At 32.9% G+C, this 13,691-nt stretch overlaps 1 protein-coding gene across 1 annotated transcript in view; it reads left to right on the forward strand.

Annotated features, from left to right (window-relative positions):
- The first annotated feature begins 5,189 nt into the window (after positions 1-5,189).
- The window catches only part of LOC120613180 (IQ domain-containing protein M-like), a 132,452-nt gene continuing 123,950 nt past the window's right edge, over positions 5,190-13,691 (forward strand). Inside the window, exons 1-3 of the mRNA XM_039875772.1 lie at positions 5,190-5,254; positions 7,485-7,683; positions 11,924-12,068. Coding sequence (XP_039731706.1) covers positions 5,190-5,254; positions 7,485-7,683; positions 11,924-12,068 — 409 coding nt within the window. The remainder of the gene's footprint in view (positions 5,255-7,484; positions 7,684-11,923; positions 12,069-13,691) is intronic.

Here is a 13,691-nt window from a genome sequence, read left to right on the forward strand (position 1 = left end):
GGTCGAGGGCACAGGGGTGGGTGTTGTGGCAGACTAGCATTGTGAGGAATGATCAGGATACAAAAAACAGTGTAGAAAGCACAGAACAGAACACATGTTATTTAGATGTTTAAACAATTTAAAAATTTTGTCTAAATTAAAGTAGTATTATCTTCCACTTCAGGAGGATTTCCCACTTTGATTTTTGAAGTAAACACGTTTTGCTAGCAGAAAGTACCAAACTCTTTGGAAGATTTGGAAATGGAGTATTAAATAATATTTAGACAATATTATGCATGGAAATGTATTATATCCCTGTTCCTAAAAATCTGTAGCACCCATGTTGAATTTAATGCCTTGCTTTCAAACTGAGCAGATCTCATATAGGGGATTAAAGTAGGCCACAAACTTGTTTCATGCGTTACCCAAGTTGCTTTCCAATCCTGCATTCAAAGCACGAGAGCATCACGTGTTTCTACTTCAAGGCCGCACATACAGGAAATGAAAGCACTTGACACAGCTTGGTAGCAGAGGATCCAAATCAGAGTAAATTGTGTAAATTATAACTAAATTGCAAAGCATGTAGACAAAGCGGGCATGCCAGTCTAATCAGGAAAGCAGTGATATTTACTTTTCGATAATGCAGGTTGGAAGAGGAATTGAGGGAGGGAAGCATCACAAATCCCTTTTAATGTATTTCTGAACTTGGCAACCCGAACTGGTTTTGTCACATATTTGCAGCTTAAAAAGTATTTGGCTTTTGCAACAGCCAAAATAAGTATCCTTTAATCACTCTCAACCTATGAACAGATGGGCAAACAGTGCTTTTATAAATGGAGCATACAAAATACTTCAATATCAGCCAAAACTAATTAGTAGCAATATCTGAACCAAACTCTAAAAACTGATTTAGTGTTTAATGTATATTACCATATAAGCATTAGCAGCCGAAAGGAAATTCCCTGTTCAAATGTTTGCCAAACTCAGTGTCTAATGTTTAGACATGATTAACTTATTAATTAACTTATTGCATCTTTTCTCACATACAGTCTTGCTTAATGATTTCTTTTCTCACTGAAAACTAATTGATTTGATACCTTGATCATAGATTTGTCAAACTTCAAGTAAAAAAGTCAAATTCAGCTATTCAGCCTCAGTCTTTTTCTCAGTCTTTCTTAGAATGACTTTCATAGAATGTGGCTCAAGGACAAAGGGGATGGTCTCTTCTCTGGTGAAAACTGGTTTTATGTCTAGCCTCTAATGACTCACATTTTTATCTTCATTAATATTTTCTAAAATAATTTTATAGAGACTCTTCAATGGCTAAGAATCTATAAAAACGATAATTCTCTCCATATTAGAATTATATTAAGACATTGTGAAGGAAGGTAAATTTAAAAATTACATTTGGAAGGGTAAACAAAACATAGTTCCTACTTATTCTCTAAGAGGAGATTACTTAGCCTCCATAGATTTTATAGTAACACTATATTTCCCAAATCTCATCTATTTACAACCCATTCTTGTACCCTTCATGAAGTTGAACATTTGTGTAATAGAGTCAGTATAAATGGTCTGGCTGTATCTGTTCCGAAAAAGAACAAAAACCTAAAACCTGTCACCCAAATTATCCTAACCATTGAGGAATGGGGACTGCCAATACCAGCTTTTCTGAAGTCATGACATAATTTTGTCCTTTTTGATTTTATCACACACATAACAAGGAAGGCTTTGAATTCTTACTGTGCTGATTACACCTTCATGATCTTGGGAAGTCACCTAATTTATCTCAGCATCAGTATATAAAATCAGAATAGCAACATTTGTTCAATAAAATTATTTCGAGGATTGAAGGAGAAAGTGTGTCAGAAGTAAATTGCTACTACTACTAATAATAATGGATTTACTTATTTTTCTTTATATTACACAATGTATATTCGTCTGTTTCAGAAAATCTGAACAAAATAGAAAACAAGAAGCAAATAATATTTTTTTCTTTCCACCTAAAGTTTTCTCTACAACCTAGTGTACAGTCAGGGATTTGCATCTATTTTATTAGAGGATTTCATGAATCGGAATCTTATGAGGGATGCACCTGAGCAAGAGTGCCTTGGAAATACTTCTAAGGTGTTTCTGATACCACCCTTGATTCAGAAACACTGCATTAACACAGTCACAAATAATATTTGGCATGCTTCTTTCTGGCCTTATTTATATATGTCATTAAAAAATAATGTTGCAATCATATAATGCATATAATTTAATATCTTCATTTTATGTATCATTTTTGAAATCATAAGCATTTTCTTATTATATAATCTTCATAAGTATCACTTTTATGACTTTGCAATAATTTATTTATTGGATATAACACTCTTTAGCTATTTATACTGAATTTCTCCCATTATAAATGAAACAATAAAGAATATCTTTGTACATGTAACTTCATTTGGAGATCTTAATTCTTTTAGAGGTTAGTTCTAAAGAGAATTACCTATGTTTGTTTATCTGAGGATAAAAGATGTCTTTCTTCCCCTGACTGTGAGATATTATGTGTATACTTACTTGTGAGAGGGAAGACAAGTTGTCAGTTTGTTTTCTCGGCTCTACCTTGCAGTTAAGTTGTACTCATAAGGCACAGTTTTGACTAAAAAGTTGGTTTAGCAACTTTTGATTCAATATCATTAGCTTGATATTTTATCAGGCCAGTTTATTAGTATAAATGGAATAAGAAGTGTTGATCAAAATATAAAAATGTCCTTATTGTACGGTTAGCAAAATTAGAATCATATAATACGAAGACATTAGTAACTTCTGTTTAGATTAATAAATTCCCTATTGTCATATTGTTTAAAATGATTTTATGTGGTAGAGGTATTTTTATTGCTCTTGTCAGTTCTATTGAAGTTAGGAGTTAAGAATCATTCTATTTTCCTCTTCCAGGTTTTACCTACATTATATAGAATGGTGTAAGCAGCTCTTTTTCTTTTTAATATCCTCTATTTCCCCAATATTCCTTATTTGTCAGGAAGTGACATTCTATCAGGTAGGAATTCCTTAAGCAACAGAGGAGAAACTAGGTCGTTTATCTAGTATTTAGCAGTCATCATTTTCACATAATAAGTGAGTCCATGTTCCTTAAAAGGAGCTACCACAACTAGTTAAATGACTTGCCTTTAAACACAATATCTTTATGGAAAATGAATACAAATTAGATTTTCAGTTATATCATGGTAGAAATAAAATAGTATTTATTTTTCTTAAAACTTTGTAAACAAATACTTATATAAAGAATTCAATAAAGCCATTCTGTATACTATTATACTACATTATTTTATAAATACAATAAATTAATATATGCTCTTTATTTCTATAAAGTTATTACTTCTGATAATTTATTAACTTATGATCTGTATTAAAATTTTTCATTAGGATTTTTTCCTAGAATTCTAAGGGGTGAATTGGAACCATTTCTATGCCATTTAAGGGATGTTTCATTCTAGTGAGTTCAAGTAAAATAAAATAAATTGACATTTATAAGTAGTTTCTCACAAAGAAATGGAGTTTTCTCATATTTTTAATTAAAAATTAATATTAGTCATAATTTATTCCATCCTAGGTAATTAATTCTTTTTCTGTTTGGATCTTGGATTAAAGAGACATGAAGTTAGAGTTACAGCAGGTTTATGGTTATATCAGTTTAAACTGAAAAGCCTGTAGTAATATGTCTTTTCTTTCTACTATAAATTGTTAAGAAAATGCATTTCTTTATAAGGCTATCATTCTTTTTATGTTTATTTCAGAAGACAAAATTTATGAGCTGTAACTTGTATCAAGAATTTTGGGCAAGCGTGAGAAAGGCAGAAGCCACTTGTAGATACGACTGAATGGCATAATATATATTTAGTATGTATTTGGTATAATAACCAATAGTATCAGAGCGGAGAGAAATGGAGTCCTCTACTAAAGACATACATATTCATCCCACAAGGATTTAGTCATTGATCATCTTGAAATAAGAACATATTACACAGGACATTTACAGACCTCAAGGTTTTTTTTAAAAAAAAAATATCTTATAAAGTGTGTGACATGAGTGTCACTACTTGACAGAGATAATTTACTCTGAAATAAAAATATTTTTAAAAATCAATTTGACAGTTATTTTATTAGCCTTTGGGTATCAACATAAGTATATGTTTTCTATTGCTATAATAACATCATGAAATTGAGTGGCTTAAAACAACTACTATTATTCATCCTGAGGTAATTTTGATGATCTAGTCCAGACTCAGCTATCACTCAGTGGGTACAACTCATTCGAGTTGCATATGACTTGTCTCTTCTTCATGTGGTCTCTCATCCTTTAGAGGATTGCCGGCTTGTTCTCATAATGATGTAGGATTCCAAAAGAATGGACCTGTGTAAAGCTTCTTGGGGCACATGCTAAGAATTGTCACAGCATCATTTCCATAGAATTCTATTGGTAAAGCATTCACAAGGCCAGCCCAGTCTCATAGGTGGGTAAATAGACTTCCATCTCTTGAGGGGCAGAGCTATAAAATCATATTGCAAAAACAGGGATATAAGGAGGCATTAATGGGCCATCAGTGCAATCAATTTACCACAGCATGCTTCTAATACCTTTATATTAATAACATTTTAGTTGTTATATATTTGACTTAAAGAGGCAGCAGTTTTCTTTGATCACTCACCTCTTTTCATATTTTGGACTTTGGTAATTAAGATAGCTCTCAATATCCTGCTGAATTAAATAAAAGTATGGACCATTGTAATGAATTCAAGAATCTTGGGGTTAATTAAAAAAAAAAAATGACATGGCTAAGATGAGGCATTAGCACATAACAAGCTTTATTTTGGGCATCACATGGACAGTTTTGCATGAAAAGGGAAGTTCCTCACAGCAGAATGCCTTCTAGAGACAATAGAGCCACCATTCAGAAGGGGAAGAGAGTAAGGGAACCCCTGTGGGAGAGGGGAGCCAGAGAGGGGCTTATGTGTCTAGGTGATATCATTCAGCATTAAGATGGGGAGTCTCCAAAGAGAGAGCTCCAAAGCCGTGGCATGAGGTCTTTTTAGCCCCAGGGTTTCGTATCTATGATCACAGATGTTGGTTGTAGTTTTGGGGGATATGCCAAGCAGGCGGGCTCTGAATGGCTAAGAATATAACTATTTGGGCAATTTTTAAAATGATCGACAGTCTAAGAATTGTGTTTGGAGCCAGCAGGCTTTTGGTTAATGGCTCTAGCCTGATGTAAGAAGTAAACAACATATGGGCCAATATTCAAGAGCCATCTTTGGTTCATTTTATATGATAACCATGTATATTTACCTTGCCATTTCTATCATTCCTCCTTTTAAATAGTGAAAAAGAATATTCGATATGGTCCTACAGCCATGTGGCATAGCCAGCAGATAGGTTGGAAAGACATTGTGACTGTTTTTAATTTTGAGGTTCGAATTTAAGAAAACAATATTGGAAAGAATTGTCAGAGGATGCAAAGCATGAGCAAAAGTCATAGGTGCCTTTAGAGTAAAAAAAAAGTAACATAACCACAAGTAACTAAATATTAGTAATTGCAGCGTTTACAAGAAGGAGATGACAAAGAAGGAAAACAGATAAGAATGCTAAAAGGAATATTTTATGATATAAGGAATTTTTATGTTCTAGGCAAACTGTATTGAAGGTACTGATTTTTCTCTGTCAAATTAAGAGCAGCTTGTGTATTCAAAAATTAGTTTGTCAATGTAACAGAAAGTAAATCAAATTCTAATTTTACTTTTTGTATACCACATATGAAACATTGTATAATCAAGGATTCATAGGCACTTCTCTATATTATGACACTTCTCTATACAGCCATGTGGCATAGCCAGCAGATAGGTTGGAAAGACATTGTCAGGTTCACAATTGACCTAACTTTGTCAAAATTTGGTATTTTTTTTATTTTCTTTTCAAACTCATTATGTGCAAATTAGTTCACTTTTCGTCAAGCCTTCTATAAATTATTCTTCATCTTCAAATTTCACCTTGCTTTATTTTTAACTTTCCAATTATTTAGAGACGTACTGTTGATCAAAATCCTTAAGTCAAAGGCCTAAGATAAAATTATTTTTCAGGTGATAAAAAAACAGATAACACACATCCATCATTTTGTAAACATATTTGCTTTTCTTCATAATTCTTTTACTTAATAGAGTTCTAATCATTCATATTAACTATAACTTTTAACCAAAACAACTAATTTTAATTCATTTCTTCTCTTTCTCTCTCAATCTATCTCTCTGTGTCTCTCTTTTTCTCTCTGTCTCTCTCTCCCTGTCTCTGTCTCTCTGTATTTCAGAAGATACCATAAGCTTCAAGACAAACCAATAGAAAAGACAAATGAAAAAGATTGAGCTGAGATTCTCTGTCATCTACCAACTTTCTCTTAACTAAGACTAGATGGCTGAGTCAAATAATCAAGACTAGATTTTGAACATTTCAGTCACCAAGGGAAGAAAAATAATGGCCTTGTTTAAAATTAAACAGGACTCAGCAAGAATCAGGTTAATGCAAACATCAAAACAGACTCAGAGAGGAAATAAAAATGCAGAAACAGAGTTAGCGCTATCCATTCCTGGGAATCAGGAAAGTTGGACATGAGATTCAGAGGTTTCTCTATACAGTATACTTTCAGGGTAAGAATCAGCTCTGGTGTGTGAATTGACTTGTTTATCTCATTGGAATTTCACCTGTGAAAAATGCAGAAACAAAAGTAATTAAGAAGAACAAAAGGATTTTTGTATGCTAGACCTTATAAGGAAAGTAGACTTTGGACTTTGGAAGACTTTGAAAAAACTGACTACCATATAAAAAACAACAGATATATAAAGGAAAAAAGCCGATGCAAGGTTACCAGGGCTACAGAGAGTCTGTTCATGGTAGAAAGTCTGCAGTTTTCTTACGTGTTTATCTTCACTGCAAGGACCATCCATATCAGTGTTGCAAGACTTGTCAGTTTCCAATATGATACCTCACTTCTGTGATCCTGTATTCTTCAACTCTACCAGCACATTACTGTGCTTCTCAATTGAGAGCATTTGGAAAATAAAATTAATTTTCAGAAGATCTTTAGAAAGCAGAGTATCAGTGCCAAATAATTTTGAAGTAGTCTTTAGTTTAATAACTTCTGGGACAGGAAAGTTATTTTGACTGACTCTCTCTGTCATATAAAAATACTTTGTTTCTTAGATACTACATCTTTCTTTTGAATAGTAGTGAATAAGGTTTGACAAATTTCACTTTCTTTTGGGTTTTCTTACTTCAGAAGGTTAATTTTATATATGTTTTATTGATTCTGGCATGTTTGGCCTTCTTTGGAGAACCCTATTGACATATTCAGGTGATGTATATGAAGTCTGAGTGTAAATTATAATAATATATGTCATATTATTATATTTTTTTGTTAACTATAATAAAAAGTTTTATATTTTGTTTTTAGGCTAAAACCTATTCTAGGTAAAGGTGGTAATCTTGACAATAAAGTTAAAAGAATTGGACCACACATAGAAATCTTCCAAGTGTTCCAAGAAAGGCACAGATTCATAATTACCAAACGCACAATCAGAATGATCACTGTCGTGCAGGCACATATCAGAGGGTGGCTCGAACGCAGAAGATTCCAAAGAATAAAGGTCAAGGTAAAGCATATGTTAAATATTATAACGTATTCACAATTTCTAATGTAGATTCAATTAAGTAGAATTTTGAATAGTCTGTCACCTTGTCAATAAATCTGTGATTTTTCTAAATAAATTCTGCCCACCTCCTTTGAATTAAGAAAATGATATGAATAATCTACTTTGCTGACTGTGTCAAGCTAGAAACTCTGGGCTTTTAAAAGGCCTGGTTTATCCTTAACCCAGCAACAGTTCTGGGTCTACTTTTACTACAAGGCCAGAATCACCTAGGTTTGTGCTAACTTTGCTTCTCCTTTGCTATCTGTTTATTCTCTATGTAAAGCAAATGAGAAGGTCATTTGCTTACAGTGAGCATTTAGATAGTGAGTTTGAATGTTTGAGGAGATTGAGTTTCTATGGAAAATGGAAGAAAGAGAGACGATGAGTAAAATATGGGTGAATTTCCAGGCCGCTTTAAGAACTCAGATGAAGTTGATGATCAAGAATTAAATTGGTGACATTCCTCCTGTTTGTATAATTACCTTTAGTAGTTATAAAAAGTAAAGCAGAGAGAGGTAACGTAATTCAGCTAAAGTTACACATCTAGCTAATGGTATACTCAAATTTTGAGAATCAAACCTAAGTCTGTATGGCTTCAGACTCTTTAAAACATTAGGCCATTCTGGTAACAATAGTATGCAGTAATCATTGAAAAATGGTGACGTGTTTTCTCAAATCAGGCTCAACACGGACATTGGAGCCTCCTGCCCAAAACTGAGGCCAGATGAAACTCCATTCTGATAGTGTATAGCCTGTGGGGTATACTTATATCAGAGAGATGATGAGGAGAGCCACAGGTACATTTATATAGAGAGACACTAATTCTGTGGCAATCAGGGATGACTACTAAGGTTTTGCAGAGTGCATTGGAAGAGCACAAGATTCAGTGATAGAGTTGACCAACCAAGTGTACTTAGACTTTACACTACTAAATAATTAGATGTAGAATGATTGGACATGTGCTCAGGTAGTAATAAAAATAATCATTCTGACCTATGTCAAAATGGGGACAACAGGGGACACAGAGAAGAGGCCTATAAAAGAGAACAAAACCCAGGAGATAGACATGACCTTTAGCTACATGTGTGTGGCTAAGGGCTTCACTAATTCTTTAAGGGGGTGGGGAATTGAATACAAAAATCACGCTTAATGTTATTTGTGGCTTATATATTTGTAAATATGTGTTTATGTGTGTGTACTTAAGATAACTATTCAAAATATTACATTTTTATTTTATTGTATATAGGCTTAGTCATTTAAAAACCTTTTTCCTTTTCACTTTTATAAGATTTTTGAATAAAGACACTTTTGATATTGTCCTATATAACTTTTTAGACAAGTTTAGACTTATTTCAGTCAATAAATGTGGTCACAATGTGTGCTTATAGGTCTATGACATTTTTAACATTTTTAAAAGTTAAACTTTGGAAAACATTTGTTGAAATATTGCACAAGTTTTAAAATGTCAACATGTAAACCTCTCTCAGAAACTGATAAGCAATATAATAATAATAATAATAATAATAATAGAAAAATAGGTCAAAGACATGAATTCATACTTTACAGTAGGAGAAATATAAATGGCTAGTAAACATGAATAGGGGCCACCGTTACTAGTAATCAAAGAAATTAAATCCCACTGAGTTAGTTACGTGGTAGTAGAACTCTCCAAACAAACTAGCAATTCATTACATTTTTTAAAAAAGACGTGACCATATCAAACAAAAGGCAGACTGAAAACGCATACTGAAAAAAATTTCTTATAAATGTCGATGTGTGACAAGTATGATAAATTTATCCTAAAGAGATTGGAAAATTATAATTAGCAATTTGCAATGAGCCTTTTACATTTTAATATTGCTATTATAAATATCAATTTGTACATTTTTTCTGATAAATTCTATCTTTAAAAATGCTTAGGAATGCGGTAAAGAGTTACATACTGAGGTATACATATCATCATAGCTGAGGCATATTTCCAAACTCAAGACTGGCAGAGAGGCATGCTGTAATAAGAACCATAATTTCTTAACCATGAAAACCTCCTTCATAACCTTCTGAATGCCTCAGATTGAGAAGGATTCCCTCATAAGTTAAGTTGTGTCTTCAAAAGAATACTTATTAAATTTAGAAGTAAAGACACTCAAATTGGCTTTGGTGGCTGCCCAAAGCTCCTGCTCTCTTAGCAAATGTCATCATCTATCTGAGCAGCAAATACCAAGCAGGGACTCTTTGGCTCATATTTTAAGGATACAATTAAAACATTGCTTGATTCTCAATTATAAGCAAAGGAACCTACTGAAAGATTTTAACAGAAAGATATTGAATAGAATATTGGGCTGAGGACTGAGAGGCTCAAAAATAAGAAGGAATGGTGAACACAGATGGCCCCCAAGACTCCAGCCGAATCCTACATGGAGTCTGAAGTAGATACCGAATCCTGGGTATTCTTTCTTCCATGAATGCTGCCCTTGAAAAATGGATATTGCTGCCACGGTTATTCTGCCACGCAAATAGATTTCCCACTATTTTGCTTTTAAAAGCATTATTAGTTTTGATTCAAAACCTGAGGCTGGTGTAGATAATGGATGAAACTTCGTCATGTGTCTGCATCCTAGCAACAGAGGAGGCTTGAATCATGAGTGTCTGATTTGTAGCTTCAAATTGCAGGAGCTGAGTTCTGCCTCCCACTAAGATTCATATAATGGGAAATGTTTCAAAAGTGTGAGCAATTCATTATTAAAAACAAACAAACAAATTTAAAAAAAGACAAGAGCCTATTGAACAAAAGGCAGATTAAAAATATACCTTGGAAAATGTTATAAAAATGTGAAAGACATCAGTAAAGATTCAAAATATGCCTAAACTTTGATGGAATTCAGATGCAATGAGGAGAAAGGAAAGTCGTGACATTATGTTAATTTTTTCATTCAGGCAAATTAAGAAATATTTCATTGATAATATTGATAAATTAAGAAATACAGTGTTGAACATAGTATTTAAAAAATTTAGAAAACTATCATAAAATTAAGTGATGGTAAAAAAATTTTTAAATAACCTTTAAGGAATCAAAAATGGAAAATAAATGATAAAAGCAAGAACAATCATAAATGTTATATAAATATATATATACTAGGGAAAAAACAAAACAAAAATTCACAGAATGGGTGAAAAATACTAAATTCAAGTAAATTAAGAAGAACATATTGTATGTATAATTGAAAGTGTGGGCTCTGGAGTGTTTCTGTTTTGGTTTCAAAACTAATTCTTCAACTTACTAGCTATGGGACCTTGGAAAAGTTATTTAAAGATTTTATGCTTCAGGTTTTTCACTTGTGAAAAGGTATGCAAAGCACATCACAAGAAAGCTGACTCAGAAAAATTTATGAACTTTAAATACATTCTTTAAAAAATAATGAAAATAGATGAATTAAGTCTTTAATCCAGGAAGTCAAGAACGGGAGGGAAAAAGCTTACAAGGAATTAATGAAGATAAGTAAAACCATTAATGAGCTAGAAAATGTAAAAATAATTCAATTGATAAATAAAATGAAACTGTCTACTTAGAAAAGAAAACCCTAAAATGAATCAATATTTAAAAAAAATTTAAAGTCTATTAGAATATAGAAAATTTATATACAGAAACATAGTTACAGATGAAAGATAAACTGATAAAAAAAAATTTGCACATATGCTAATTTGTTAATTTTTTTAATATTCAGAGTTTTTAGAAATCAAAGAGAAAACCTAAGGAAGTCTAGTGAAAAGTTGATAAAAAACAAAGGAAGAAAATACAAAGATTTGAGGACCCAGAGTGGATAGCTTAGGCAAGACTCATCTATTACACAATAATGCTTGAGTAAAACTTTTATTTATTTATTATTTTGGCTGAGTAGGCTACTTATTATAGAAATCTAGGCACCGACCTAGGAAGCTCCTGTGAAAGTATCTATCATTAAAACCTGTATTCTATGGGAAGTATGAGTATCTGATGACAAAGCAACTCAGTGAAATGAACTGAACTTCAGGGAGATTATTTTCCTGTATAATGCATGTATTTAACCAACCTGAGCAGGAATATTAATACAGCCATAATCTAAGAAACTGGGTGAGATCGATGAAATGAAAGGGCCAAAATGAGATTAAATGTAAATAGTAGAAATATATAAGGAGTTTTACTATCTATATTGCTATTTTATAGGCTTTGTATCATGGACCAAATTTGAAAGCAGTTATAAACATGTATTGCAGACTAATCCATCGTGTTAAATATAAACTTGGTCTTTGGAGGACAAGACAAATTATAAACTTTATAGAGCTAGAGGAATGGATGGACAGAAAAAAATGTAAGTGATGCAGTTGTTTGTGATCTGATTTTAGGTTTGAAATTAATTTAATCATTAAAGTTTTACATACAATTTATATGTAATTGCCCCTAAATACCAAAGGTAGATCGTATTTTACAATGTTGTAAGCTATTTTCATTTTAAGGTGATATATAGTATATTTGGATTAATTTATTAGGCTCTTGTGTTTATAAGCAATAGAAAACTCCTTCTGGCTATCCAGAGCAAAAAGAATATTTAAAGGAAAAGCATAGGCAAGATTGCTAAAGAATCAAATTTCAGATAGAACATGAAACACAGCTATACCACAGATCTAGGTAGCAAAAAATAAGGGACAGTCTCTATTTTCCTTTGGGAGCTAGGTAAGCCACTATCATTTTAAGACTTTTTGTTCCTATGCCTTACATTCAAATTCCAGGGAGAGAGCACCTGATTGGTTGAGCTTGAATCATGTGTCCAATACTTTGCAGTGGGAGAGCAAAGAACTTATCTTAAGTTCCACAGAGGTTGTATCTATTGGGGTAGGGGTAGCTCCCCAAAGTAAAACTACATATTGATAACAAAATAACAATAAATGAACACTGAGCAGACTAAACAGCACATATCCATTATGTGTTGCTTATTAGTGTTGAAATTCTATCCACAGAATAAATTCCCCAATTAATATGTTAACTTTCAGAGATTCTTATCTTTATTGTATTTAATAAATTTAATATTGCTTAAAATTAGGATGGATATTATAATTTCTTGATTAAAAAAAATAAATGAGGACTTCTGGTTTCTGGTTTCACATGTAGATGGAGTGGAATCACCACTCCATCTTAACAACAAGTAAACAAAAACTGAACACACTAAAATATTAACAACTCATATCTGTAAGAGAGGGGAGGACACAGGGCAAACTACTGCTGCCCCCAGACTGGAGAGACAAACGTGAATACAGGGAGTCACGGTTTAACAGAGCAGAGACTCATTGGCAGAAACTGATGTGGGAACCAGGGACAGGGTAGAAAAAATGGACAGTAGCTGATGAATGATTGGAGGCTCAGTGTGGACAACCCCTAGAGTTAAAATTTCCAGGAGAACCCAGGAAAGTTGGGGGGCACCAGAGCATTGTGATTTTTACCTTCAGGAGCTTGACCAGATTCCCACAGTAAATCTCAGAGAAGAGGAACTATTCTGAAATGTGCTAGAACACTCTGTTCTTCTTAACAAGGCCTGCCTTCAAGGGAAACTAGTTAACCAGAGCCTAACCTGTTGGGGGATTATGAGTCTAACTGACCTGAGTAAGGGAAATACCAAATGCCAGTCCACCCTGCTCATTCCACCCACATAAGTGGAGAGAAAAAATATTGAGAAATGCTCATAAATTTCATAGTTGAAAGACATAGGCTCAGTAAGAGACTGAGATGAAATTATAGAACTGTAGAACACTTCCCTTCTCCCCAATCTTACCAGCACATTACTAAAGTCCTATTATATCAGTTTGTTTTACCCAATATATTATGTCTGGCTATCAAGAAAAAAATAAATATACAAAAATGCAAGAAAACACAATTAGCGGAGACAAAACAAGCATCAAAAGCAGACATGGCAGGGATGTTGGAATTATCAGGCTGAGAA

The sequence above is a fragment of the Pteropus medius genome, unplaced genomic scaffold (genome assembly GCF_902729225.1).
Source record: "Pteropus medius unplaced genomic scaffold, Ma_sr-lr_union100, whole genome shotgun sequence".
Taxonomy (NCBI): Eukaryota; Metazoa; Chordata; class Mammalia; order Chiroptera; family Pteropodidae; genus Pteropus; species Pteropus medius.